The sequence below is a fragment of the Rhodotorula toruloides genome, assembly GCF_000320785.1.
Source record: "Rhodotorula toruloides NP11 unplaced genomic scaffold Scaffold3, whole genome shotgun sequence".
In the NCBI taxonomy this organism is placed as follows: domain Eukaryota; kingdom Fungi; phylum Basidiomycota; class Microbotryomycetes; order Sporidiobolales; family Sporidiobolaceae; genus Rhodotorula; species Rhodotorula toruloides.
The window spans coordinates 225,051-251,250 of NW_015622963.1; the positions used below are offsets into that span (position 1 = coordinate 225,051).

The 26,200-nt window shown below is 62.1% G+C and overlaps 8 protein-coding genes across 8 annotated transcripts; 1 reads left to right on the plus strand and 7 right to left on the minus strand.

The window, feature by feature from the left end:
* Positions 1 to 197: 197 nt before the first annotated feature.
* RHTO_04657 (capsular related protein, Esterase, SGNH hydrolase-type domain containing) lies at positions 198 to 1,993 on the minus strand (the record flags this gene model as incomplete). The annotated part of the gene is made up of 7 exons (XM_016418321.1): positions 198 to 514; positions 571 to 703; positions 759 to 1,218; positions 1,273 to 1,468; positions 1,526 to 1,693; positions 1,765 to 1,841; positions 1,908 to 1,993. The coding sequence occupies 7 exons, from the start codon at positions 1,991 to 1,993 to the stop codon at positions 198 to 200; spliced, it is 1,437 nt and encodes a 478-aa protein (XP_016275597.1).
* Positions 1,994 to 2,202: 209 nt separating this feature from the next.
* Positions 2,203 to 3,382, minus strand: RHTO_04658 (protein-S-isoprenylcysteine O-methyltransferase; the record flags this gene model as incomplete). Its single annotated transcript, XM_016418322.1, has 6 exons — positions 2,203 to 2,291; positions 2,348 to 2,423; positions 2,479 to 2,575; positions 2,640 to 2,715; positions 2,771 to 2,902; positions 2,959 to 3,382. The coding sequence occupies 6 exons, from the start codon at positions 3,380 to 3,382 to the stop codon at positions 2,203 to 2,205; spliced, it is 894 nt and encodes a 297-aa protein (XP_016275598.1).
* A 362-nt stretch (positions 3,383 to 3,744) lies between these two features.
* Positions 3,745 to 5,640, minus strand: RHTO_04659 (Pal1 cell morphology family protein; the record flags this gene model as incomplete). The annotated part of the gene is made up of 5 exons (XM_016418323.1): positions 3,745 to 3,794; positions 3,853 to 4,360; positions 4,416 to 4,873; positions 4,926 to 5,301; positions 5,494 to 5,640. 5 exons carry the CDS (start codon positions 5,638 to 5,640, stop codon positions 3,745 to 3,747), a joined length of 1,539 nt encoding a protein of 512 aa, XP_016275599.1.
* A 402-nt stretch (positions 5,641 to 6,042) lies between these two features.
* Positions 6,043 to 7,342, minus strand: RHTO_04660 (Rab family GTPase; the record flags this gene model as incomplete). The annotated part of the gene is made up of 6 exons (XM_016418324.1): positions 6,043 to 6,191; positions 6,247 to 6,557; positions 6,614 to 6,672; positions 6,728 to 6,849; positions 6,947 to 7,060; positions 7,273 to 7,342. 6 exons carry the CDS (start codon positions 7,340 to 7,342, stop codon positions 6,043 to 6,045), a joined length of 825 nt encoding a protein of 274 aa, XP_016275600.1.
* Positions 7,343 to 8,762: 1,420 nt separating this feature from the next.
* RHTO_04661 (uncharacterized protein) lies at positions 8,763 to 13,516 on the minus strand (the record flags this gene model as incomplete). The annotated part of the gene is made up of 7 exons (XM_016418325.1): positions 8,763 to 8,985; positions 9,043 to 9,448; positions 9,505 to 10,825; positions 10,896 to 11,618; positions 11,671 to 12,077; positions 12,139 to 12,213; positions 12,277 to 13,516. The coding sequence occupies 7 exons, from the start codon at positions 13,514 to 13,516 to the stop codon at positions 8,763 to 8,765; spliced, it is 4,395 nt and encodes a 1,464-aa protein (XP_016275601.1).
* A 6,327-nt stretch (positions 13,517 to 19,843) lies between these two features.
* Positions 19,844 to 22,262, minus strand: RHTO_04662 (tubulin beta; the record flags this gene model as incomplete). Its single annotated transcript, XM_016418326.1, has 13 exons — positions 19,844 to 19,945; positions 20,046 to 20,073; positions 20,136 to 20,230; positions 20,300 to 20,397; positions 20,453 to 20,857; positions 20,916 to 21,228; positions 21,371 to 21,395; positions 21,480 to 21,541; positions 21,603 to 21,720; positions 21,787 to 21,828; positions 21,885 to 21,901; positions 22,098 to 22,109; positions 22,230 to 22,262. The coding sequence occupies 13 exons, from the start codon at positions 22,260 to 22,262 to the stop codon at positions 19,844 to 19,846; spliced, it is 1,350 nt and encodes a 449-aa protein (XP_016275602.1).
* A 363-nt stretch (positions 22,263 to 22,625) lies between these two features.
* Positions 22,626 to 23,754, minus strand: RHTO_04663 (phosphatase activator; the record flags this gene model as incomplete). The annotated part of the gene is made up of 3 exons (XM_016418327.1): positions 22,626 to 22,977; positions 23,040 to 23,440; positions 23,557 to 23,754. The coding sequence occupies 3 exons, from the start codon at positions 23,752 to 23,754 to the stop codon at positions 22,626 to 22,628; spliced, it is 951 nt and encodes a 316-aa protein (XP_016275603.1).
* A 1,223-nt stretch (positions 23,755 to 24,977) lies between these two features.
* On the plus strand, positions 24,978 to 26,116 carry RHTO_04664 (uncharacterized protein; the record flags this gene model as incomplete). Its single annotated transcript, XM_016418328.1, has 3 exons — positions 24,978 to 25,072; positions 25,128 to 25,209; positions 25,268 to 26,116. 3 exons carry the CDS (start codon positions 24,978 to 24,980, stop codon positions 26,114 to 26,116), a joined length of 1,026 nt encoding a protein of 341 aa, XP_016275604.1.
* Positions 26,117 to 26,200: the final 84 nt, after the last annotated feature.

Consider the following 26,200-nt stretch of genomic DNA (forward strand, 5'->3'; position numbering starts at 1 on the left):
CCTCCTCTCCCTCGCCTGTACCCACTTCCACTCCTCCTCTAGCCGTTCTCCGCCGCTGTTGTAGCCCTCCTCCCTCTCGTAGGCGCTCTCCCTCCCCTACTACACAGTCACGCAGTGCAGCGCATACCAGACAAGCACGTCGCATCGAGGGGCGCAGAGGAACGGATAGTATGGCAACAGGGAACGACGCAAGAACTTCAAACCGACATAACTCCCATCACCCTGAACGCCGACCGTCCCGAGCTGCCGTCCGCCGCGAGTGTCCGACAACGCACTTGGTGCCGTCCTGGCGGGACCTTGTCCGCAACAATGGTCGTTTGAGCGAGAGACGCCGAGTTTTCCCAGTGCCCGTCGATGTCGGCACCTCGTTCGCCGACCATGCAGCGCGCTCGACCGAGGTTGTACTGCCGAGAGCGCAGGTACGAGATGGCGACGAGTCCTTGCGCTCCTTCGCGAACGTCGACGTCGAAGACGATCTCATCCGAGTTGGGTACGGCTGCCTCGTAGTAGAACTCTGCTCGGTAGGCAAGTCAGTTACGACACGAGCTCGAGACGCATAAGAGAACGCACTGCTGTACTTCCAGTCGACGAGTTTCCAGTCCTGCGGCTCGTTGGCGGGAACGAGACCTGCGCCGGCCGTCACGCAAGTCGGCGGCTTCGTCGCGTGCGTCTCCGTCGAGTTCCAGCGTTCTCGCATCGTAACCTGCGAATCGAGCAGTGAGTTCAAGCAGAGCTCGAAGCGGAAGACTGATTCGCACCTGCGGAACTGTCCCGAGAGCTGCTCGACTAGGCCAATCTCCTCCCTCGCCTGCTGCGAGTGCGAGCTCCTCAACGCGACACCGCTCCTCCATCAAGTAGCCGATGACCATACTGCCCAAGAAGCGATGTAGGCTAGTCGACCCGTGTCGCTCGTCGCCCAAGAACCAGGGCTCCTTCAGGCTATGGTCGCGAATCAGGGCGGGTAGAAGTGCGGGACGTGCAGAAATTTGAGGGACATCGTAGAAGGGCGAGAGGGTCGACTGGATGTCCTGGGCGGAAAGAAGGGTCTGCTGCTTGCCGGCGAAGGTGTTGTACAGCGAGAAGGTGTCGACGTAGACGGCGGCCGGCTGCGAGTCGAGCTGCAAGAGGGATCGAAGGAGGTTTTCAGAGCTGCTGAAGCTCGTGTTCGGGTCGTCGTTGACGGCGAGCTCGATGAAGACGAGGTCGACGTCGGTGCCGCTGCGAAGGGTCGTCGTCAGATTCGCTGCAGAGCTCTAGGACGGCGCGACGTACATCAAGCTCGTCCAACACCATTCAAAGAAGCTTGAGTCGGTCGCAGCCTTTGCGCCATTCCGGAAGTGAAACTCGGCCGTCGGGAACGCCTCCTCGAGGTACCGCATCACGATTTGGTGCCACTGCTCCTGCACGGGCACGGCGCCGTATTTGTTTCGCTGACCGGTGACGGGGTCTGTGCCATGCCCAAGCGACACTGCGGCGTAGTGAGGATGAGCGGGAGAAACGAGGAGGAGAAGGTAGGTTGACGCACCGCTCCCGCCGATGAGCCCCACTCGCAGCGTCTTTCCCTTCTGCGCTTTCTCGAGGAACCGCTGCGTTCGATAACCCGAGCCAACGTGGACTTGCGAGAGGCGGAAGTTGTGAAGGCCAAACTCGTCGAGCATCGAGGGCGAGATGCCGCACGTCGCGCGTGAAGAGCCTGCTGACAGGCTTCGTCAGCCGATCGTCCGCGCAATATGTTATCAGCCCTGGGAGGATGGCGAGACGCACCGAAGAACTGCTTCCAGCGTCCCTCTCCCGCAGTCCGTCGAAGCTGAGCTAGCGGGTCATCGTAGTCGCGCAACAGTCTAAAACGACACGAGAACGTCAGCGTCTGCATGCAGACTGCAGGGACGGTGCGAGAGGGAACGTACGATCCGCTAAAGAGAAGGACAAAACAGATCGTGAAAGCAAGGACGGCGTAGCCTCTCCGGCCAGCAGAGGGCGAGTCCGGCGGCATCGGGAGACGTCAACGGAGCAGCAATGACAGTGCAGCAAGCAGGTTGAGGAGAAGGATATCAAGCAAGGTCGAATGCCAAGGTGGAGCACCGTAACAACACGCGGAACGCGTCAAGTCGCGTTGTGCCGATCTGCGGCCCGGTTGTCTTCCGTCGGAGTCTTGCAGAAAGATGCGAATGCAAGGCAAGGCCGCCGAGTGTCGACTGTAGGCTACGGAATGAAGAGGATGCGAGTCGGGACCTTGCGGCGGTAGTCCTCGTAGTCCTTGCCGAAGAACTTCACGAGGTAGGCTTCCTCGACTGCGGGCAGAGTGTGAGCGGGTCGACGGGAGCTACGATCCACGAGCCGAACGCACTCCTGATGCGGTTGGCGAAGAAGCCCTGGAGGACGGCGACGAAAGCGATCGTACACAGCGGGTTGCCCAAGACGATCTGTTGCGCTTCTGCAGTCAGCTTTGTTCGTCTCCGAGAGCGCAGTCCGACACACCTGAGTACCAACAGCCCACCAGTAGAAGCCGGCGTAGGAAGGGTGGCGAGACCAGCTGTAGATGCCCGTCTTGACGAGTTGGTGTCCAGGACGCTTGCTGTAAGCCAGGCTGCGTTGACGAGTCAGCGCGGACCTTCAAGCGAGTTTGACAATGGTCTCACAGGTGCGAGAAGTTGCTGCTCGCGCTGATCATGGCGAACGAGCGGAGGACCTGGCCAATCCACACCACGACGAGACCTGGAGGAGCAGCTCATCAGTCAGGCCTCTCGTAAAGAGCTTACTATGGACGCACCGAAGACGAAGATCCCTCCAGTATGCTTCCACCGCCGCCATTCCTCAGGCAAGTAAGCTTCCTCGAGGATGTGTTCGACGATTCCGGCGATGTGTGCGGCGTGGTAGCCTCGCCCGTTGTCGAGCAGGAAAGCTGTCGAAGCAGGCACGTCAGCATACTTGCTGTGCATTCAAGATCAAGGCACTTACAGGAGACGGAGAGCTTGCCCGGGTTGTACATGCTCGTGACGACGAACTCGAGGAGGTGGAAGGCCGCCCAGCTCGTCAAGTACGCTCCAAGCTGCGGACTGCCCAGCACAGCCGTCTTCAAACTCTTCTCTCCCAGCTTCGCCGAGCCAGCCGCCCCCTTGACCGCGTCGAGAGACCACAAGAACCAGGTTGAGGCATTCGAAGCGACGACGACGAGTCCAATGGCCCAGCACGCGCCGAGGAGGAAGGCGAAGCAAGCGACGTTGTGCGGTGTCGACGAGAAGGAAGTCAAGGGGAACTCGACCGGCAGCGGCTTTGCGTGCGTCGGTCCGCTCGACGAGGAAGACTGGGTCGAGGAGGGGTCGCTCGAGGGAGACGGGCGCGGCGGGAAGGGCGATTCGGGTGCGGCGAGGGGTTCAGTCATGGTCGAGGATATCGCACAGGAGCAAGAGCAGGTCCAGCAGGCATCGGGAACTCTGTCCAGACAAAAGGTCAACGACAACCCTTCCCCTGGACGTTTCATCGTGTGTTGGTTTCGCAGAACAAAGCTGGTGCGAGGCAAGTTGTCCGAAAACAACCTTCGAAGCCGTCTGAAAGAGCTGAGCAGGGCAAGCAGGCGGAGGAAAAGGGGAGACGAGGAAGCGGAAGGGAGGGTAAGTCGAGGAGGCGAGAACTGGCTTGTACTCGTATTTGTTGCAGTTCCTCCTGAGATCGTGATGAGTCGTATACAGTGCCCTTACGCGCGCCTGAAGCGCCGCCGCCCCTAGCCCGCAACCCTGGCGGTCCTTACAAGGTCGCCCGCAACCTTGCCTTCTCGATAACGTCTACAATCAGCCCTGCATGCGCGAACAAGGTCAGCTGTTGGACGCATAGAGTGACTGAGCAGAGCGAGACCCACCTTGCGCTTCGTCGAGAAGAGCCTCTTCAGCCCGCCCTTTTCCTTCTTGCCAGTCGTCGGGCTCGCCGTGACCGACCCATCATCCGTCGCCGTCCGACTCATAGGCGCCGACAGCCCATTCTCGTCAAACTTGATCGCCGCAGTGCGCGCCTCGAGCTGCTCGACTCCGCCGTCCATCCCAGCCGAAGGCCCTCTCGACCCGTTGAGCGACATGGGCGAGCTGGCTGGCCAGTCGCGGTACGGTCGTCGTTCCTCAAGAGGACTGACAGGCACGCTGTGCGCCTGAGCCGCCTCGCGCCCGTCCTCGGCGCAAGTGACGACCGTCGTATCGTCCGTGAGCGGGTTGTTCGGGTTCTTGCGACCGGCGCGGAAGCGCGCTGCGAGCGACTTGCTTCGCTTCGGCTTGTTCGAGGGCGACACGTCGGATGCGTTCCAGTCGGCGGGGATGACGGGGACGGGGGGAGGTGCAGTTGCTCCGACGGGCTTGCCGGCTTTGAGCGTGGCCTGTTGACGGAGGTGTCAGCAAGCCGACAAGCGAACAGGACAGATACGAGCGCACCTCGATGTCCCAGATACTCTGCGTCCGCTGCATCCTGTCCTCCTTGCTCCGCTTCGCCGTCTCGCCCGTCTCGCCATTCGGCACAACGCTCTCCCTACTCGCAGTCGCACTACCTCCCGGCTCATACCGCGCCTGTCCATACTCCTCCCACGCCTCTGCGTCCCTCATCCCATAGATCTCCAGCAGCTGCTGGTTCTTCGCGCTCCCCTTGCGACCGCCAGGATAGCCCAGGGTGATATCGCGGTTCTCGTCCATCGCTGCCAGAGTCGCTTGCGCTCGTTCCGACAAGCCATTCGAGACTTTGCGACGCATGGAGGAGGCGGAGGGAGGGGGCGGAGTGCGTGAAGGAGAGGGACCGAGGCTGAAGGCGGATGGGTCGAATGCGGCGATGGGCGCGTGGTTGCCTTGGTTTCGCGACGTCGAGGCGGCGGCGTAAGGTCCCTCATGTCGCATTAAGCCTGTGAGAGCTCTGTCAGTTACAGAAGTCGAAAAGAAGACCGCTTGACGCACCTCCTCCGCCATACAGACCCGAGATGTCGAGCCGGTCGATCAAGTCAAGGTCCGTGTTACTCCTACTCCGAGTCTGCGGTCCTCCAGGCCTGTTCCTCGCACTCCTCTGGCTACTCCTCAGCGCGCCATTCGTCGCCGTCGCAACATCGTCCCGCCTGTCAAGGACAGGAACCATCTCTGCAATCTCGTCCCGCGAGGTCGAGGCCGACACAGACGACGAGGTGGTGTAGCTGCTGTCGAAGCGTTCTGGGAAAGATGGCTGGCGCGCCTTGGTGGGCGAGTCTCCGTAGGCACCGAGGATATCGTCGACCGTCCCGGAGCGGACGAACGAGGTGTCGAGCGTTGGTGGAGCCTGGCGCGAGTGGCTCGGGGAAGTCTGCCGGGTAGAATGCACTCTTTCTGTCAGTACAATGCTGTCGTTGTCCTCCAAAGTCTTCCCCTCCGCCAAGGTTCGCTGGCATGCCAAGAGCCCTCGCTCGGTTGCGATGCGCGGGGCGAAGACGCGTCCGGCAGCGGCGCAGGGCGTATGGGAGGGATATAGAGTGACAGTAGATGCGCTGGAACTCACGGATGCATCGCTGAACGGGTCCCGTCGAGAATACGCGTCTGTGTCGGCGGTGGATGCGGGTGCGGGGCGAGGAGGGGCAGCGGGAGCAGGCGACGGCGAGCGGGATGGGCGGAAGAAGTCAGCGAGCGATTTCGAGCGCTTGAGCATCGCGCCAGTCCGTCCAGCGTCACTCCCGCGAGCACGGCGAGGCGCGGCGACCGTGTTGCTGCCGCCTCCTCATCGCGGCGGAGTTCTCGTCGCCGGCGCAGACACCAGGACCGTGCGAGACTAGCGCAGCACGAAAGCAGTCGTGTGGACTCACCGGGGCGGGAGAAGTTGGTGCTCATCGCGAGCTCAGTCATCGACGAGGGTCGAGGGAGCAAGCAGAGAGCGAGCGAGGAGGAGGAGCAAGGCGGAGGACCCGCAACGTCCGTGGGCACAGCTGATAGGATTGCACAGACCAAGAGGCACACAGCGAGAGTCAGGAACATGGTACACGGGGCGGGCAGGCGAATAACGACGATGGGATGGAGTCCAGGGAGAACAGCGACGGGAGAAGGAGGACCGGCCTCAGCACGCGCACGCATCCTTCTTGTCCGCCTCGTTCTCGCTCAGGTTGACGCTCGAGTTGGCACCGGCGCCGCCGCGACCGGCACCACGGTTGGCGCCACCAGGACCGCGCGACTGGGCAATCAAGGCGTCGAGCGGGATCTTCTTGGCTGCGAGCGGGAGAACGTCAGCTGGTCGCTTTAGCACGCGCAGAAGCACACGCACCAATCTCAGTAAAGACCTCGACGACACCCTCGCCCGTCTTGGCACTCGTCTCGAAGAACAGCAAGCCGCACTCCTTTGCGTACTCCTCCGCCTCCTCGCGCGAGACCTGCCTCCTGCTCTCGCTCGGCTTACCACCGTCCGGTCCTTCGTCGTCGCCCGCCGCCGAGCCAGCCTCGTCCTCGGGCGTTGCCGTCGCGTCGTCCGCTTCTTCCGAGTCCTCCGGGTTGACGGCAGCGTCCGAGGCAGAGTCGTCGCCGTCAGACGACGGGCGGACGAGGTCGACCTTGTTGCCGGCGAGAGCAATGACAATACTGTGGACGAATAGGTCAGCAACGGGTCGGATTAAGAAGAGAAGCGGCGGACGTACTTGGGGTTGGCCTGCCTCTGCAACTCCTTGACCCACGTCTTGGCCTGCTCGAGCGACGCCTGCGTTTGGAGAATGCTAAGTACAGCTCGTAGAGGGAGAGTGGAACGTGCGCACCGACTTGGTCACGTCGTAGACAACCACGGCCGCCTGAGCGTTGCGGTAGTACATCGGCGAGAGCGAGCGGAACCGCTCCTGCCCAGCCGTGTCCCAGATCTCAAACTTGATAACCTTGTCCTCTGTTTCCGCACGACCCCATCAGCTCTGCGCCCGTCTACGAGAGCGACTGCGCACGGGGTCTCGATGTGGAGCGGGACGAGGAGGCGAACGACTCACCGAGCCTGCATCGCTGGGTCAGGAACGCCGCGCCGATAGTGGGCTCCTTGTTGGGCTGGAAGTCGTTCTGGCAGAAGCGCAGGACCACCGACGACTTGCCGACAGCCGACTCGCCTGAAGCGTCACCGTACGAGCGTCGGGAGGAGGGAGGAGGCGAGCGGAAGGGTCAGCGCTTCGTGTGCCGTGAGTCATAGGCTCCCTTGATCGACCAAGACGTCTTCCAGCCCGACCGCGCGCCTGCTTCCGCCGCAATGTCCTCCGAAGCCACCGCCGAACTGATGAAGATGGTCGTCCACCGCTGGAGACAACTGGTCGGCTGGACTCACCGAGTAGCACGAGCTTGACCTGTACAGGCCGCGCGGGAGGTTGTTCAGCAGCAGCAGCGGGTGTAGCCATTGTGGTCGTGGACAAAGAACGGTCTGCCTCTTGCCACGACCACCGAGTCGGCGCCTCTCACACAGGCAAAGCTGGGATTCACTGGATGCGCTACTAGACTGCTGCACTTGCTATTGTGCGGCGCTCGAGGTCCCGCACTCCGCCTTCACCGACTTCTACCCCTCCTCATCCTGGACACTCGGTTTGCCTTGATGAAGCCGCTGTGCCATCCGGACGGATTGTACGCGCGCCAAGAACGATAGCCGAGACGGTGGAACAATTTGGCGCACGCCGCAGAGCTGGATTACATGCGCTAGACTTGCCGGCACTCTTCTCTCTCTCTCTCACGCTTCCTCCACGGTCCCCTCGACTTTGCATGCATTCTCTGTCGCGTCTATGGCAGAGTCGGACAGTCTCAAGGTGACTGGCAACAGTGGATGGTCCTGGTGCAGCATGTCGTTGGACGCCGACTGCATCTTCCAGCAAATGTCCTGATAAGCGTTATATTCCGCTCGTATCCTGAGCACAGCCTACGAGCATTCGTTCCGAATTTGAAGCACATTGTGGTTTTGCTGCAAGGACTGGGCGTTCGCGGTGCATCCAGTGATCAGATATGCTCGACTTCCTCGCCCCTTCCCGGCTTTCTACGCTTCGCTACATCCCGTTCCCGCCTTTGAGTCGCTCTTCCGCTTCACTAGATCTGCCGGTCAGTCTGCTCACGCGCTGCCTTGGACCGCAAGAGCTGAATGGCAGGCGCGGGCGCAGGCTTCTGGATTCCCAGCTCCACCTTGGCTGTCCCAGCTCTAGTGTAGACGGTGCGGCTCCTCGCAGCGACGAAGGTGCGTTTAGCCGTGTCACCGCTGGAAACAGCGAGATGTGACGCAATCCTAGGCAACTTCTCTCACGCAGGACTGTCCTGTTGGTGCGGGAGGACCAACGGGCCCATCTCCCGCACCAGGCGAAGGGGGAGCATCCGCTCACGCTTCCAGGGCTTCTAACAGACCTTACAATCGGTGTACTTTGAGCCATACAAGCTTGCGGAAAGAGCTTGTCGTTCAAGGGTTCTCACTTGCCCAGGCTGGGATAGCGATTGTGCTGAAATTGCACGCATCGACAGAGGGCGCCAGAAAGCGGAAACCTGGCGAGTGAAGGGAGAGAAGTCCTGGGAGCGGCGCGGGACTCGAAGCGTTGGACTGCTCGGATGAGGCGAGTCGGAGGAGGCTGCGACTGGGACGGTGCGTGCTGATGTGAGTGACTGCCTGGAGAGCAAGCCAGTCTCGCAAACACCGTCCCGACCTTGCTCCACCCATCTCACCGCCCGCATCTCGCAACCCGCCAAGAGTGCCTTCTTACAGAGGCGAAATGCGGTCCCAATATGTCCGAGCTAGATGCTTGCAAAGAGAGTCGGAATGTACAACTGAATCTGCCCGTTGCCATCGCGCTACTTCCGCCCCCGCTTCTTCGTCCTCCCCCAACCAAACACACCCTCAACCCAATCCGAGAACACCTGCACCTTCAAGCCGCTGAACGCCGCGCTCACAATACCGACGATACCGATGTTGATAGCGCCGAGCCAGTCGCGGTTGAAGACGCGCTTGCAGTGGCCGCACTGGAGGACCCGGAAGACGTCGAAGCCGGTTGTGAGGTCGGCGGCGTAGGCGATCCTGTCAATACGGTATCGCATCAGCCTGTGCAAGCGCTGCAGAGACCTCGCAACGCACTTCTCCTTCTTGTGCTGATCGAAACGCTCGATTCGGCACGACGGGCAGGTGAACGATGTCCTGAACTCACTCGCTTCGAGGACTGCGACTCGAAGGTTGTCGTCCGTCCCGCGAAGCGCGCGAAGCGCAGTGATGAGCGAGCCGCTGACCTGCTCGCGCCGGTCGGCTCCGCTCGCTGACGACGAGCGCTGGCCGAGCTTTGGTCCGATGAAGACGACAATGTTGCGCTCTTCAATCTCGGGTTTCGCGGCGTCGCGGCTGATAAGGTCGACGAGGGCGGCGATGGCGTGCGTGAGGCGTCGGACGCGGTCATTGAATTTCTGGCGCTGCTCCCAGTTGAGCGCGAGCGTCTTGGGATTGCAGTCGGAGAGCGTGTCGAGGAGCGAGAGGAGGTCGTTGTCGGTTCCTGCGCAAGCAAGGCTGTCAGTTCTGTCCAGCACTCGCCATGTGATTGCAACACACCGTCTCCTCCGTTCGCGCGAATGGCATCCCGCACAGCTGCTAGACCAGACTCGCGCAAGATCCGCGCCGAGGTCTCGGCCTGCTGCTTGTTCGCGGCCTTGAATTGGTGGTTCCCGATCTCGACGTGGAAGATCTCCTCAAAGGCGGCGCTGATGATGGCGGCGCTGACGGTGTTGCGTTCGCCGACGTCGATGGGTACGAAGATGGTGTTCTCCGCAATCTTGAACATTTCCGGCCGAGACTCGGACTGGTCGTTGCCATCGGAGTCCGTCGAGGCGTTGGCAGGCGCCGTGAGCGAGAATCGTGACGGGAAGAACGTGTCGAGGGCGGACGAGATGTGCGAAGTTGCCGAGGGTGTGCTCTTGGCGTCAGTTCGCCCTCGCCCTCGAGGCGCGTCCACCTTGCGCTTGCCGAAGACGCCGCCGTGCGCGTCGTCGTCCGCGCGGTCGTCCGCGCCCCCGTCCTCGCCGTCGTCCGTGAGGACGACCTTCGTCCCCTTGAGCCGGATGGGGAGGATACCGTCGACGAGAGTCGTGCACGGTGACCAGATCGCGTCCCTGGCGTAGACGCAGGGCTGGATGGGCGAAGCCGCGGATGCTTCGAGGAATGCCCGGCAGGCACCAGTTTCTGCCCAATTCGAGAGGAGCTTAGAGTGCTTGCCTCCTCCTCTCCATGTAGACTCGAGCATCGCTCGCGGGCTCTGGCTGACCTGCCAGGGCGTAGCGTCCTTGATCTCGTTCGGGTTGAGCATGAGGAAGCTGACGGCGTGGCGTGTCACCGTTGTCTGGCTGTGGACGAGGAGGCCGGACTTGCTTGGCGAGGGAGCGGCGTAGAGGAAGGGGACGGCGGCGAGGGGGCACTTGTCCCAGATCGAGGCTGCCCACTTCGTTTTTGGCCCGATGGCGAGGGCGGACTTGCAGAAGACCTCGAGCGCGCGCATGCGCTCGGTGTCGAGGACGAGGCGAGGGATCTTGCAGTCGCCCGTCGACCTTGTGTCGACCTGGAAAAGATGGAGCGAGTGGGCGTGCTCGAGGAGGAGCTGGTTGGGATAGTCGCGTGCGCGAGCGTGAAGGATCGTCATGGCAGAAGGCGCAGCCTTGTGCGACGGTCGCTGCTTGTTGTCTGCCAAGGGTGCCGCTGACAGAGGATCTTTGCGCGGCGGCTGAGCCGACTCTCTCACCTCGAGTCCGTGGACCGCCTCGTTGCAGCGGGCAACGAGCGAGTTGACATTGCCGAGGGTGGTCGTGACGATTGTGTCGTGCTTGATGAGGTGGTAGGCGAGCATCGTCGGCGGGAGAACTAGCGATGTTCCGCGGTATCGCTGGTGAGTACGGCGATGGCGAGAGTCAGTCGAGCGAGCCACACAGTTTGCTAGGATGACGTGGACGCACAATCTTCGGGGTCTGGCCCAACTGTTGCTCCCACGCAACCTGAACGAGTGTGAGGTCGGTAATGCTCAGTCCACCGCCGGCTCGCCCTCCTGCCAGACTGGCGAGCGTTGCCGTCGGGTTCGCTTTGGCTGTCGAGTTGACGAGCGCGAGGTACTTCGTGATGAGCGATGAGAAACGGCCGAGCTCGGTAACGATTGACGAGGCGAGGTCGATTGCCGTGTCCGTCGCAACGAGCGGCTGGCCCTTCCTCGGCGGACGGAAGTTCTGGTCGACTGGCGAGAGAGCCTTTGCGAGCATCTCAATTGTGCCTCTCGACCATGAGGACTTGGCGTCGAACTTGAGCGGGAGCGTCGAGATGAGCGTCTCGAGGCGGAGCCGCAGGATGTTGCGCGCCCTCATCGCCTGCTTCGAGGAGATGTCTCGGGCCAGCGCCTGGACAGGTGCATCAAAGGACTCGGCGTGGAGCGAGGTCGTGCCCACGTCGATGCCGATTTTCGTGGCGAGACCGTCGACGAAAGCCGGCAGTCTGGCGATGATGTCCTCGCTCAGGAAAGCCGCAACGTTTGCGACAACCGTAGGCACTCGTTTGCGTGAGCGTGTCGCAAAGTTGACCGCGATCGTTTTCGCGGTCTGCTCGTAGAAGAGGATCGTTATGCCGGGGGCGAGCTTGATCTGTAGGTGCGAGTCGACGTCGCGAATCACGTCGATGGCGAAGAGCGGGAGCTGTACACTGATTGTCAGCACAAGTTTGACTGCGGAACGGTCTGTGGCCTACCTTCTCCTTCGCGCATGCTTGGACGTCGTGAGCCGAGAGGTCGCCATACTTGGTCTTGAGGCGGTCGAGGTCGTCCGGCGACGGCTTGGTCGAGCTACCGGTCGTCGTTTGCCACAGCTCCGTCCACGTTGCGTCTGCAATGTCGTCGGCATCGCAAGCGCTGGGCGTGGCCGACCGACCCTCCTGCAGTTTGACGATGAGACGGGCGAGTTGCCCAAACGTCTGACGCCAGTTGTCAGAGGCGTTTGTGGCGTAGAATCGGCGGACGAAGGAGTGCAAGGGAGAGAGGCTGGTGGCGCGTTCGAGGAGGCCGTTCAGCACGTCGACTAGTACGAGCCATTCGAGTTGGTGGTGGAGCAGGCGGACTTCGATGAGGTCGCGCCAAGGAGAGCCGATGTAGAGGAACGCTGTGCGGATAAGCCGTCAGTTTCCTGCAGATTGCGAGTTCCAGTATTGTGAAAGACGCACAGTCGTCTGAGCCAGAACCGTCTGTCGCCTCGTCCGACTCTTCATCTGCGAGCCCGCTTTCCTCGACGGCCGAAGCTGTCGAGTGTCCGTCATGTCAGCACGCAGAGAGCGGATAGTGACGGTGTGAGAGACGCGCACCTCGAACCGCGAAAGTGTTGAACGCGCTGTCGAACGGCTTTTGGATGGTCGAGAGGCGGCCACTGTGCTTCAGACCTGACTTCTTCGACGACGATCCGCCGCCGCCCTCGTCATCTTCCTCGCCTTCGAGCTTCGCCGCCTCCTGCCGGGCGACCCACCGAAGCTCCTTGATCCCCTTGACCTGGATCTGCTCGACGACCTCGCCCGCTTTCCCCTTTCCCTTCTTCTTCTTCGTCGTGTCTGCCGTCTCGCCTTTGTCGTCGCCCTTCAGACTGGCCTTCTGAGGAATGAGGGACGGGTCGCGGGAGAGGCGGGCGTGCAGCTCGGTGGCAATATTGATAGCGTCCGCGACGATGTTCGACGGAGGCGGCCCCGGCCGGGTGATTTGGATGCGCGGGCGGAAGGGCAGACGCGAGAGGCGCAGATCTGGCTTGTCCAATTCGGGATCAGGCGTGCCGCCAGTCGTTGCTTTGAGGCGTGCCCAGGTCTCCTCGGAGAGCCAAGGAACGTCCTCGAGGCGAGGCGGGCGCTCCTTCTTGCCGGGTCGACGTCGCGCCGGCATCCAGTCAGGCCTCTTTGGAGGTTCGCCGAACGGGAGATGAAGGTTGGGGCGCCCGACCTTGGCATCGGCCTTCGCCTGCTTCATGTTGCCCTTGAGCTCGTCGACTAGCTGGCGGTACGCCTCCTTCTTGCTCCCGAGCGGGACGTCGTCGTCGCCGCGGCTGATCTTCATGACCTTGACGAGCTGGTCAATGCTGAAGATGTCGTTGAACCAGCGCAGCCGCTGTTCTTTCGGCGTAGGTCGACGCTGGTCGGGCGCCGGAGGAGGTGCGTTCTGCTCGTCGCCATCCTGCGCTCCGTCCGCCTCGGATGCTGGCCCGCCCTGGTCGACTGCTCCTCCCGCTGCGTCGCCCTCCTCCATCACGACGTCGCCTGCTTCGTCCTCGGGTCCTTCTCCTGCTGCTCCGCCTCCGTCCCCAGATCCCTCGGCGTCGAGCATTGCGACGTCGGCGCCATCGTCTGCTCGAGGTGCTGGACCTTCAAGATCGTTGTCGGTCAATGCGCCAATCGCCACCGCCATCTCCACCATCAACTCCTCGATCGCATCTGCGTCGCCCGCCATGACCGCATCCCAGTCCGTCTCGTTCGCCATGCTCATGAACGCCTCTGAGCGGACGAACGAGGTGAAGCCGACCCAGGGGATCTTGGGCATGTATTCGTCCGACGTCACAGCACTCATGAAAAGCTGAGCTTCGAGGGACGTGAAGGACCAGTCGGAATGGGCGCCGAGGCGGGACCGGTCGATGATGGAGAGGGTCTCGCCGCCGCTGGTCCGGATGAGCCAGTGCGAGCCGTCCGGTCGGATGTTCGCGAGGTAGTCGGCGTCTGGACCCCAGACATACGTGTCGGGAGCGGCGGCTGAAGCGGACGCGGAGGCGCTTCTCTCTCGCAAGGTTCGGGCGAGGTGCGGGTCCGCTTCGTGCGGGCAGGCGATGACGCGGAGGTGGCTTGGAGGGTTCTGTCAAGGGGAGAGAGAGAGAGTCAGCATCGACCGAGTGTAAGCGTAGTTCAAGCGGGACGCGCCTTGATCTCGATGGGCGCCATTGGAAGATCCGCGTCTGTCCAGCGACCGAGTTGCCTCGCCTGCTTCGCCGTCGGCTCTTGGCCCATCTCCTTCCGCTCCCCAATCTCCAGCTCGAGGCGTGCCTGACGAGTTGCGAGCTTGTGGAAAGGCGCCATGCTCTTGTTCAGCTTGAGGTCGGTTCGTGCGTCCTCGTGATCGAAGAAGCAGTCGACGCTGGCCTCCCCGCCAAAGACGAGGGTGATGCGCGCCGCAAAGACGAGGAGTGCGACCTCGACGCTCTTGTCGCAGCGGATCCTGGCCTCGTCGAGCTCGATGTACTCTTGCTTGCATGCTGAGCGCTCGCCGGAGAGCAGACTGTCAGATGGGGTTCTTTGCGCTGTTTGGACTCGGGACTCACCATCGAGAGGGTCGCCCTGTTGGCGGCGGTACTGGGCGAACTCCTCGAGCGAGTGGAGTACCATGACGAAGTGCGGCTCCTCATCGTCTCCCTCCGCGCCACCGTCGTCCTCTGCGTCCGGCTCAGCCTCAGCCATGTCGCCGTCGAAAGCCCGCACGTCGACTTCAACGACAGCGCCGCTCCGCCTCGCCGCCTGGTTCCGCACCCACGTGTTGAGAGTTGGGTGGCCCATGACGGGGTGGTCGTCGCCTTTGCGCTATTCCGGGGCGTGGCCTTGTGCGGCGAGTCGGGGTTTCGGCTGATGAGGACGAAGGTTGAGAGGTGAGGGGCTGGGGAGGCAGTCGCGAGGGTGCGAGCGTAGACTGGTGGATCCGGCAAGTAGTGCGGCGCAGCTACAACCTACGTCAGGTCGTGAGACTGTGAGCGAGCGAGTGAGGAGGAGAGGAGAGGAGCTGGGGGCGGGAAGTCCGCGGTCGACGGCAGCAGCCAGTGAGAGCGTCGAGAGCGTCTCGAGCCTGCAGAGCTAGCTGCAGACACAGTGTACTCTGTATCACAGGCGACGAGTCTACTCCCATGCCTGAGCAACACCTACCCTCCGTCGTCTCTGTTCGCGACGCCATTGGAGTCCGACGTTACAGTGCATACGCAGCCCTGCATTGCTGTACGGGTGTGAGGTCAGCGGGACTGTTGCTCGAGCCTCGAGGAGACAGGCAGCCCAACTCGCCTCGAAGTCGCTCCCGCCCTTCCTCAGCCTGCTCCGTCGGTGTGTCGTTCCTGCGTCCGACACTCGCATCACAGGCATAGCGACTCGTCCGACGCCTCGTTGCTGTAGATCTTGAGACGTGTCAGCCAGCGTTACACCGGAGTAGGAGGCGGAAGGACTTGCTGGATTATCCGCCAAGATAACGACCGGCGTTCCCGTCCTAGCGTCCCCAGCCGAGAGCTGCACTCGAGAAGAGCAGTGACATTGCGTCCCCGTATCAGAAAATGAGAGCGAGTAAGCGAATCGGCACTCGCCGCTGCCCGTAAACAGAACCGGACGCCGCATTGATTGACCTCCGTTCGACTTTTCCGCTTGTGTTGAGATCTTCTGCCAATGTGGAAGCAGATGTCAGGCGGACAAGCGAGTGCGCCGGTGGAGAGAAAGCGAGAGAGAGAGGTCGTGCTCGAGAGCGCGTAAGCGGCGCGAGCCGAGCAGGCTTCTGCTGCGAGATGGGGCTCGTTGCGGGAAGCACAGCGTGTAGAGCCAGAGGGGCAAGCAAGATTGCGTGCGCTCGTGTTGCAGGTGAGCGGAGCTGAGAGCCTGGGAGAGGAGGAAGTCAGTCACTTCCCAGCGAGGACCGGAGGGAGACCTTGCGCACAAGAGAAGCAAGCCTGGACGGCTGACACACGATCTGCGCGAGCCAGTAGGTTAGCTAGTCCGTCGTGAGCGAGAACGGCCTTGAGTCGGGTGTTGTCCCTCGCTGGCTCGCGAGCCAGGAAGGCCCGCCCCCTCGTTTTGTTCCCATCTCGTCTCCCACGCGTCCTGCTGCCTCGAGACAAAGCTTGGCTTACTCCGAAGACTCTGCAGAGTATATCGAGGACCCGGGCGTCCCTCCTCGACTCCCACATCTTGACCTGCACCCTGCGAGCCGCCCGCCTCGTCCTCGGTCTGCCAAAGCGCGCGCCTCGTAGACACACCCCACCTCGTTCTCCCGCTACAGACACTGCTGGGAGGATGGAGCAGCGCACCTCGAACCTCAATCTCCTTCTCTTGCGGGTGAAGCCAAGCTTGAGCCCTGGAGCGGGTCGAAGGAGGCGGACGAGTGCCCGGCAGAAACCGATGTTGAGCGAAATACAATGGCGAAACTCGGTTGACGTGGTCGACACCCTGGCCACGGCTGTCGGCGCCGACGGTCGTGGCGAGGAAGTCGAGGTTCTGACGCAGCAAACCACGGCAGCTCTGCGGGCTTGAAATTCGGTCAGCATACTCAGATAAGCTGAGTAAAGGGATCGGACGCACTGCTAGCCCAGCACGCTGCCTGCGAGTTGAGCGAGAACCATCGAAGTCTGGACGGCTTTGGCGGTCTGCTCGACGGCGTGGCGCGGTGCGGCTGGCGCGGGATCGGGGCATTTGCAGCGGTGGAAGTAGCTGGACAAACAAGCGAGGCCACACAGCGTGAGTTGAGCGAGTTGCGAACACCCGGTCGCCGTGGCTCGCGGCCAAAGTGGGATCGCAACCCGGCCTTCGCTCCCAGTTTGGCCGCGCACCACGGCGTTCGCTCGTCTCCCTGCTGCGAACCACACCGTTAGCACTCTCAGACTGCTGCCCACCGCCATCAGACCATCTCCATCGCCCTCCACGCCCGCTCACCCACCGTCGCTTGCTCTCCTCGTCCCGCACTCGCCACCTCACCTCGGACCCGCCTACCGCTCGTCCCACAGCTCCTGGAGATCCAGCTATTCTCGCGAGCCCAATAGGAGGAGGATGGAGACTCACGTGCGTCCTGCTCCTATCCCGCTGGCGTTCTCAGACAGTGCGGTGAAGGAGGTCAACAAGTCGCTGACACTTGGCCTGAACTTGCGCATAGTCTGTGTGGGCATGTGTGAGCACTGACGAGGCGGCAGAGATGGCTCTCGGCGGGTCAGGAGCTACGGCGCTCCCAACTGCAGCAGCTCCGGCGCTTTGCGAGCAAGGCACATCCACGACCCTTCCTGCTCCGGCGAGTGTGCTACGGTGAAGCGCATCGCCAGAAGATGCCTCAGAAGTTGGCGCCAACGAGCTAATAGTTAAGACCCAACGCTTCGACCGACATCTCCTCCTCGACCCGCAACTCGCTCTTCTCCCTTCTTCCGATCTTCTCTTCGGCTTGTCCTGCGCGACGAGTGACACACTTTCAGCAACCCTCCAACGACATGCTACACACGCGCACGAGCCACTTGGGCTTGTCAAACCTCAGCCTGCACGACTGTTCCGACCATACGAGTCTCAAGGTACTCGAGCTCGTCGCGTCTCCTGCGGCGCTTTCCCTCAACACGCTCCGCTCGTGCCTAGCAAGCTGTAACACTCTCTCACTAATCAGTCTCGGGTGCGCACGATGTTGTTGCTCCCCTCGCTTGTCCCCCCGTCCGCCCCTCTCTAGTGAAAGCGTTGTACTGATCCGTTTCCCCCCTCTCTGCCACGCACTAGGGCCATTCCCCTTGCAAACCCATGCCTACGCACGCCTCGGCACCCTCCTCGCCGACCCTCGCCTGCCTCTCGTCCTTCTCAACCTCCGCTCCCTCCGAAAACCATCGTCCAACCTCCCGAGTTGCGCAGCTACAACACGAGCTCACCACCGGAGCGCACTTAACCAAGAGCGTCGCCTTACGGAGGACTCACCGCCTCTACAACTTCGACAGTCGCTCGCGCGGAGTTCAGGGCGGGTGAGTTCGTCGAGAGGGGCCCGACGTAGCGCCTTCGCTCAAACGCAATGGAGCTCGTCACCGCCTCTCCTACCAGTACAGCCCGCGAAAAGACCAGCTCGCTCATTCGATGGCCGGCGATCCAGTCGAGCGGATCGAGGAGGAGGTGCGAGGAAAAGTCGCTCCTTCTGCGCTGGACGAAGCCACCTCTGGTACTTTCCACCCTTACGAGTGCGACGAGCTGCAAGGGAGCTCTCCTCGTCACCTCCTTCGCCCGCAAACTGATCCGCCCCTCGACGCTGACCTTCGCAGCGCTCGTGCCCTCTCGCCTCCTTTCGCCGTTGGTAACGAGAGCCACGGGATCGCAACAGACGCGTCGCAGCTGTACGCACTCGTCGAAAGGAGGTCGGCGCCACGTCACCCTCGAGGCGAGTGACCTCGCGCGCCTCCCGCTGTCCCTCTCTCTCGCTCCTTCTCCTCACTCCGACTCGTCACTTCTCCTCTTTTCGCCCTCCTTCGAGTCGAAGGTGAGTCTCCCGCACCCTCTGACTACCGCTACACGCGCGCTGACCCACTCCGGACCGCTCCCTCGCCCGTACCACCCACCCTCCCCTCCTCACCCTCGATGCCACCCAGTCACTCCTTCCCTCTTCTACCTCGCCTCGACCCTCGACGCGACCAGCGACTCCTCCCCGACACCGCAAGTGAGTTCACGCCCCTCTCCGAGCGCGACGTCGAGCTGACCCTTCCCTCCTCTTCTCCGCTCGCAGCTCAACTGTCCTCAAGGACTTGGTGGAGGAAGCGCTGGTCCGCTGTGGGTCGAGGGCGACGTGTGAGCTGGCTGCTCGTCTGCTCCGGCTCTCGTTCGACGGTGTGAGGACGGACCGAGGGGGACTTTGGGCGACTGCTGACCTTCCTCGCTCGCTCCCTCGCAGCCTTCGTCGTCCACCATCGACTTGCAGCTCGAGGGCCAACATCAACACGTTATTAGGGTCAACAACTCCGCCTAATGTGAGCTGCTGCTGCTTCTCCGACATTCTCTCCGCCGTCGCTGACTCCCGCCCTCACTCTGCAGCCACTCTACCTTTTCTCTCGTACATCTCGAGGTGCGCTTCCTTCCGTCACGCTTCACGAGTCTCGCAAGGCTGACACACGCACACGCAGTCTTGGTATTTATGGACGACCTAGCGTGCGTTGACTTGCAGGTCTTTCGCCAATGCACCGTTGACTGACGCCTCGCCCGCACGCAGGCGAATCCTTCGCTGCCATGCACCCACTGCGGTGCACTGGCGCTCTCACCGCACGCTCAGCTACTCCGTGAGGGCTGTCGTCGACGCTTTCGAGTGCGTCCTCCTGTCATCCTACTGCATGAACCGAACTGACTCGCCTCTCTCACACACGCAGACAAGGCAGGTGACTGAGAAGGAGGAATGCAGGTTATCCGGTGCTCGAGCTTGGCGTAGCTTTGGAGGGGCGGGACAGTCCTCGTCGCCTCGGGCTCTATACGCCGGCTGTATTGCGACGTCGACTTTCGCAACTCTCCCTCGTCGCCCGCATACCCTCTCTTTGCCCTCCAGGTCTCACCGCCTGCCCTATACCCAGCGCCGCATCGTTCGGCGCCTTCCAAGCCTCCAACTTTACCTCCTTCCGTTCACCCGCCGCCTCGTCGCCATCGCTCGACGGTGGGTTCGAATGCATCGACATTCAGTACGAGTACGAGTCGTGCGGCGGGTGCACGAGCATGGGCGAAGGTCGGAACTGCGGAGAAGGAATAGCGCACGCTCGAGGAACCGGATGCCAGGAGGGAAGATGCGTCGTATTTTCCTGTGAGAAGGGGTGGAAGCCGGACAGGGACGCGAAGCGGTGCGTGAGACTGTGGGAAGGCGGGAGGAAGAAGTCGAGCGGGCACGGAGAGGGGAGGCGGAGGCTGCACTAATCGTCCTTTGTAGCGATACTGCATGAGCTCGTTATTGGTTCCCCTCAATCTCGCACTGAAGGAGTGATCAGCTAGTCATGACAGAAAGACGAAAGGCGACGGGGGGACGGCGGGCGCTTCTGGCGGGAGAGAGGCCGACTCGTCCGCCCGCCGCAAGAGAGCCCGATAAAACAGATGTGATGCGCAGTGCGCGGGGGGAAAGAAAGAATACGAAGGCGAAGAGGAGTTCGAGGGGTGAATGGAGGGTGCGGGAGAAGGGTGACGTTTACTCCTGGGCGTACTCCTCGCCGCCGTTCTCCTCGTACTCGCCCTCGTATTCGTCGTCCGCGCCTTGGCTCTCGTACTGCTGGTACTCCGCAACGAGGTCCTGCAGCAGGGAGAAGCCCGGGGAAAGGCGAGGAGAAGCGAGGGAGAGGCGGGCAAGGGTCAGCGGCGGTTCTGGAGCAAGGTCGCCTGTTAGAGCGCACCTGCATGTTCGACTCGGCTTCGGTGAACCTGCACAATCAGCAGAGAGCCGTCAGCAATCAGTTGAACACGATGAAAGGCTCGAGACGCACTCCATCTCGTCCATACCCTCGCCGGTGTACCAGTGAAGGAAGGCGCGGCGACGGAACATTGCCGAGAACTGGGTGTGGACGCGAGAGAAGAGCTCCTACAGTCCGTACAGGCTTGTCAGCGAAAAGTGAACGGAGCTCGAGCAGAGTCGACGGGCAAAACGGACCTGGATCGAGGTCGAGTTGCCGATGAAGGTGACCGACATCTTGAGGCCCTTGGGCGGGATGTCGCAGTGCGCGGTCTGGATGTTGTTGGGGATCCACTCTGTTTGCGCACGTCGTCAGCCAGACGAACGGCGGAGAAGAGACAGGCGACGCACCGACAAAGTGGTCGGCGTTCTTTGTCTGCACCTGGAGCATGCTGTCGTCGACCTCGCGCATCGAGACCTTGCCGCGGTAGAACGCAGCGACGGTGAGGTAGCGACCGTGGCGCGGATCGCTTGCGGCCATCATATTCTTGGCGTCGAACATTTGCTGCGTGAGCTCGGGGACCGAGACGGCGCGGAACGACTGCGAGCCCTTGGCAGTGAGGGGAGCGAAGCCGACCATGAAGAAGTGGAGACGCGGGAAGGGGACCATGTTGACGGCGAGCTTGCGCAAGTCCGAGTTGAGCTGGCCGGGGAAACGGAGGCAGGTCGTGATGCCGCTCATGACGACCGAGACGAGTTGGTTGAGGTCTCCGTGCGTAGGCGAGGTGAGCTTGAGCGTGCGGAAGCAGATGTCGTCTGCGGGAGATGCCAAGTCAGCGAGCTAGGCGAGAAAGGTTGCGGAGCTCATGCTCACAAAGGGCCTCGTTGTCAATGCAGAACGTCTCGTCCGAATTCTCGACGAGCTGGTGCACCGAGAGCGTCGCGTTGTAAGGCTCGGTGACCGTGTCGGAGACCTTGGGCGACGGGACGACCGAGAACGTCGCCATCATACGGTCGGGGTACTCCTCGCGGATCTTGGAGATGAGGAGCGTTCCCATTCCCGATCCCGTGCCTCCTCCGAGCGAGTGCGTGAGCTGGAAGCCCTGAAGGCAATCGCAGCCCTCGGCCTCCTTGCGCACGACGTCGAGAACCGAGTCGACGAGCTCGGCACCCTCCGTGTAGTGACCCTGTATAGACGCACAGGTGAGCCTGGGGACGCCTGAACCGTCCGGAAGCCCAAGTCGGCTCTGAACGCCCGGATTCGCCTCGCAGCGTCCCGTGGCGTCCCAAAACCGCTTCCTACGCCCTGTAGCGTCCCGAATCACTCACTTTCGCCCAGTTGTTGCCCGCACCGCTGAATACCACCCAGAATGAAGTCAGTACGGTCGAAAAGAGGCCCGGGAAAGGCTCGCACAAGGGCGCAAACGTTTCCACTCACTTCTGCGCCGAAACCATGTTGTCCGGGCGGAAGAGGCCACCCAAAGGACCAGCACGGATCACCTATGATGGCGGACGGCGGTCAGTCGACCCACGAAGGAGTAGAGCGAGTAGGCGGACTCACATCCATCGTTCCCGGCTCGAGATCGACGAGCACGGCGCGCGGGACATACTTGCGGTCGGAAGCCTCGTTGAAATAAACGTCCAGTCGTTCGAGCTGAAGGTCGTTGTCGCCGCGGTAGCTGTGAGCGAGAGAACGAAAGTGAGGACGAGGTCGCGGGTGCGGGTCTACCGGACGCGAGACTCACACGCCCTGTCCGTCGATGCCGTGCTCCTCGGTGATAGTCTCCCTGCAATAAGACATGAGTCAGCGCGCGCCTGAACAAGCTGCCGCAACGGGACGCACCAGAACTTGGTACCGATCTTGCGATGGGGAGAAGAGGTCAGCGAAAGGGTCCTGAGGAGTCGCGCTTCATCGTGGACGCAGCCACAAAGATCTACACCTCTCAGCATCCCGCAGCATGCCCAACGAAGCGCTGCCGCGACGCCCACACCTCGTCCAACAACTCGCTCAACTCGCGCCAATCCTCCCTCGACACGCAACGAAGGGGTTGCTCACCTGGTTGCCGCACTGTGGGAAGGTTGCAGGTACAAGTCAGCTCATGTATCGACCTCAGGGAGATTGAGCTGGCGAGGTAGCACTGAGGGGGGCGTGTTTGGCGATGTCGAGATGAGGACGAGCAGCACGCACCTGGCCCGTCTGAAGGTGCACAATCTCGCGCATTGTAGCTGTACGAGTAACTGAAAGAGCAAGGAGGGGGAGAAGCGAGTGGGAGGACGAGGAGAAGGTCAGGCGAGCGTGAAGCGACGCGACAAAAGAGAGCGAGGACCTCTCGCAAGACTGGCTGAGTGGATGTGGGCAAAGTCCGTGTATACAGGTTGCAACAACGCAAGACTGCGAGCTACGGCAGAACGGCGAGACGCGGAAAAGGAGGCGACGGAAGGGGTATCGAGGGAAAGGAAGGAGTAAGTCGGGATTAGGCGGTCGAGTCGAGGATATATACAGGCTTAGGGAAGCGTGAAGGCGAAGGAGGCAGAGACAGGCGAGCGTGCGGTCGCATTTGCGGCGTCTGCGATCTGGCGCCCCTCAGATCAGGCTCAGCTCGAGCGTCCACACCCGCCGCGCCCACACCTTGACGTTCTTGCCGCGCACCGTGACGTCCGTCGAGTCCCACCACGCCTTCCTCGCCGGCTTGCGCCAGAACAGGAGCAGCTTCTGCGCCGTCGCGAGCTGCTGCGTGTTGACCTGCACGCCGCCGCCTTCTTCGCTCGAGGCCATCGCGTCGGGGCCGCTCTCGTCCGAGGGAGAGACGGGAGGAGAGCCGCTGAGGGGAGGGTGGACGATGCCGGTCTTGAGGAGGACGAGGGCGATCGAGGCGATACAGCAGCGGTTCGGCTCGATGGACCGGTAGCCCCAGACGTCGTCGCGCTCAAAGCCGCTGCGGAGACGGATCAGGTCAGTGTCGAGAGCACGAGTCTCAGTGAGCGCCCTCGGATGCACCTCATGCAAAGCATGTCGATGAGGTGCTGCTCCGCCACGTTGTTATCCCGGCTGACGTTTCGCTGCAACGCCGTAAAGATGCTCCGCTGGTCGAGGAGAGAGTTGCCGCAGTCGATCTTTAGCTGCGTCAGAGCCGCATTGGGCTTGCCGTTCTCGTCCATGCCAGCTCGCTCGCCATCCTTTGTGCCGACCTCGTTCTTGCCGGGCGGGATTGCAAAGTACTCGAGTTCCTCGCGCAGGACGATGATGGCCTGCTTGAGGAAGAGCGGGTTCGACATGTTGGACTGGGCGACAGGAGAGGTGATGGAGAGGTCGCGGCGAGGACCGTCTGGCGGGCCGTAAAACGCCTCGCGCGCCGTCGCGAAAAAGTCGAGCACAAACTCGAGGCATCGTGCGTCGAACTGCGGGCATAGATAGGCCAGGTGTCAGGGTTCTTTGCCCAGTGCTGGTCGCTAAACCTCGAGGAGTCGGGGAGTCGTCGCTCGTTTAGCTTGCGGACAGTGTAGGGCCCACTCACGTCGACGTAGTACACATCCGCCTCCTCGTCCTCCTCTTCGCCCTCTCCTCGCGGCTGCCGCTGCGGGCTGAGCACCACACCGTTCGGGAAGAGGCAGAGGAGGACCGACTCGGGCAGCTCCATCAGCGCCTCGCGCTCGAGCGAGAGCCGTGCGCCCCTGAGGTCAAGTGCGACCTTGGTCGAGTTGGCGAAGCTCATCGTGGCGAGCTGGCAGGGTGAGTTGGACGATCGGGGTGATGAGGGCGAGGAGGGGGTTGGCCGCGTCTTCCAGGTGGTGCGGGTGGTACGAGGGGAACTAGAGGTCGTCAAGAAGAAGGAGCCAACTCAAGCGAGACTTCAAGTGAGCAAACGAGCGAGGCGTGCGTCGTGGTCGGGGTCGAAGCGGGGCGACGACTCTCTGCAAGCGACCACGCACTCGACGCGCTCGAGACGGCTCAGTGAGAGGTGGAGTGCGCTCAAAGTGTCTACCACGATAAACAGCGCCGCCAGCAGCCCTCCCCGCTCTCGCATCCCGACGTTCTCTCCTGCTTCTTCTCGCTCAACTCGACTTCCTCCACCGCTTCTTCCGGGCGATGGATATGGTGGAAGAGACGACGAGGCTAGGCGTAGTGCGTGGAGAGGCCAGTGCGGCCATATAGGTGTCGTGCGCCTACTGCAGCACCCTTGTCCCTCCTCCGGGATCTCTGCACAGAGCAGCGTCTTCTCCTCCCAGCTCGCGGCTATCGTGCTCTCCTCGGACGTGCCCAAGAAGCGGGAGTGCGGACGCTACACCAGCGAGTCGAATGCAGGCGGGGTGAAGAGGCTCTGGGCTTGTACGGAGCGTTCCCCTCGCCCAGGCTGCATCTCTTCTCCTCTCTCCAACTCCGCCATTTCTCCGACTCCCGACGTTCCGATCGGCGGATCGCAACAAGTCCCGACGATACCTTACCCTGTCGTCAAAGAACAGCAGGCGTCACCGGCTCAACCTTGTCAACCAGACCGCGGACTCGGGTCCCTGACAAGATGCGACGTCGTTGACTTGAGCTGCAGTCGACGACTCTTTCCTCCGTTGCTTGCTTGTTGTACCGTTCCTGTACAACTGAGCGTCCCTCTGTTGCCTGCTACGACGCACGCGGACCTTCGTCGAGCCGCTCCGCCCGCACAACGTCCTCCGCTTCCTTCGCACATCCCAACATCGCCGAACTTGCCAGCTCTGTCGGTCGACCCCTTCGTACGCTCGTAGGAATATCCAGCGATACGCACAGCTCGTGACGACGCACGAGGAACCGGATTCAAGACCGCCGTGCGTTCTCCTCTCCTTATCAGTGCGGGGTGAGGCCGATAGAAGAGGAGCTGATCTTGGACTTTGCTTCGACAGGACCTGCACTTCTTCCACACCTCTGTGATTCTGTACGATCCAACGATCCACCCGAGACTGCGCCATGGACCCCGCGCCCGACCACGTCTGCGAAGACCTCCTCCTCGCCATTCTCGACGAACTCCCTTCTCGCACGCTTGTCAAGTCCCGCGGCGTCTCGTGCGTTCTCCAGCAAAATGAGCGTTGAGTGATGTCTGACGTTGTGGTCGCGCAGCCGCTGCTTCGCCATCCTTGCTGACGAGATCCTCCGCCGTCGGTTCCTCGCGATCACGAAGGACGATACGAACGAGCTCATTGTGGGTTCAGGGCTGCCGGCTCACCTTGTCAACGTCGACTGACGAGCTCGCTCCACAGCTCGAATCGTGCGCGCCGTACGAGACCCGCTCGACACACCGCCAGGCTCTCGACTTTTCCCACTTCGGTCCCTCCGCCGACATCGCCTGCCCGGGCGACGTAGCGCACTTCGTGGTTAAGGCTCCCTCGCCCACGACCCAGTTCCTCCCGCTCGACGACGGCGAGTTGTTCGGCAACAACCTCCTTGCCGTGCACCTGCGCAACTCGCCCAGACCGTCCATGCAGCCGCAGCGACTGAGCGCAGACGACGAGGACGTTTTCTCTCTCGCACCGAGCGCACCCCGTCCTCCGCGCTTCATCAACTACGCCTTCTCACTGAACCTCGCGTCCTCGCTCGACCGCTTCTTCCGCTCGTGGTTCCTCGAGTCGGCGCTGGAAGAAGCCCAGTCCGAGTGCTCCTCTCCCGCTTCATCCGAGCTCTCCTCGCCCTCCTCGTCACGCGAATCAAGTCCACCCCTTCCCTTCGCACTCGACTCGCCAGCCTCTCCCCCTCGCCCTCCCTCTCCTCTTCCCACCTCCCCGCGCCTCACACGCCCAAAACGCATAGCCTCGCCCTACAACCCCCGCTCCTCCTCCGCGCTCTTCGCAGCCGAGATCGAATGCGTTCAAGTCCCGCGCTCCGTCGACGATGGAGACCCACTCGACGTCCTCGCTCCCTCCCCTCCCTCCTCCTATTCCTCCACCCCACCAAGGTTGTTCGAGTACTTCTTTAGCCGGATAGAGATGGATGTCGCGAGGGTTGTTGTGGCAGCGGAGGAGAATCTGCCGAGATGTGGGAGAGGATGGGCGGGAGGGGGGAAGGGGAGGGGGAGGGTGGTGAGTGCTGGACCGGTGGTGATTGTCATATAGAGTGTACGAGTATTGCTTTTGTGTCTGGACAGCTCTCGAGCGCCTTGTTGTCGTAGACTCTCCTCCTCCTCCTCCTCCTCCTCC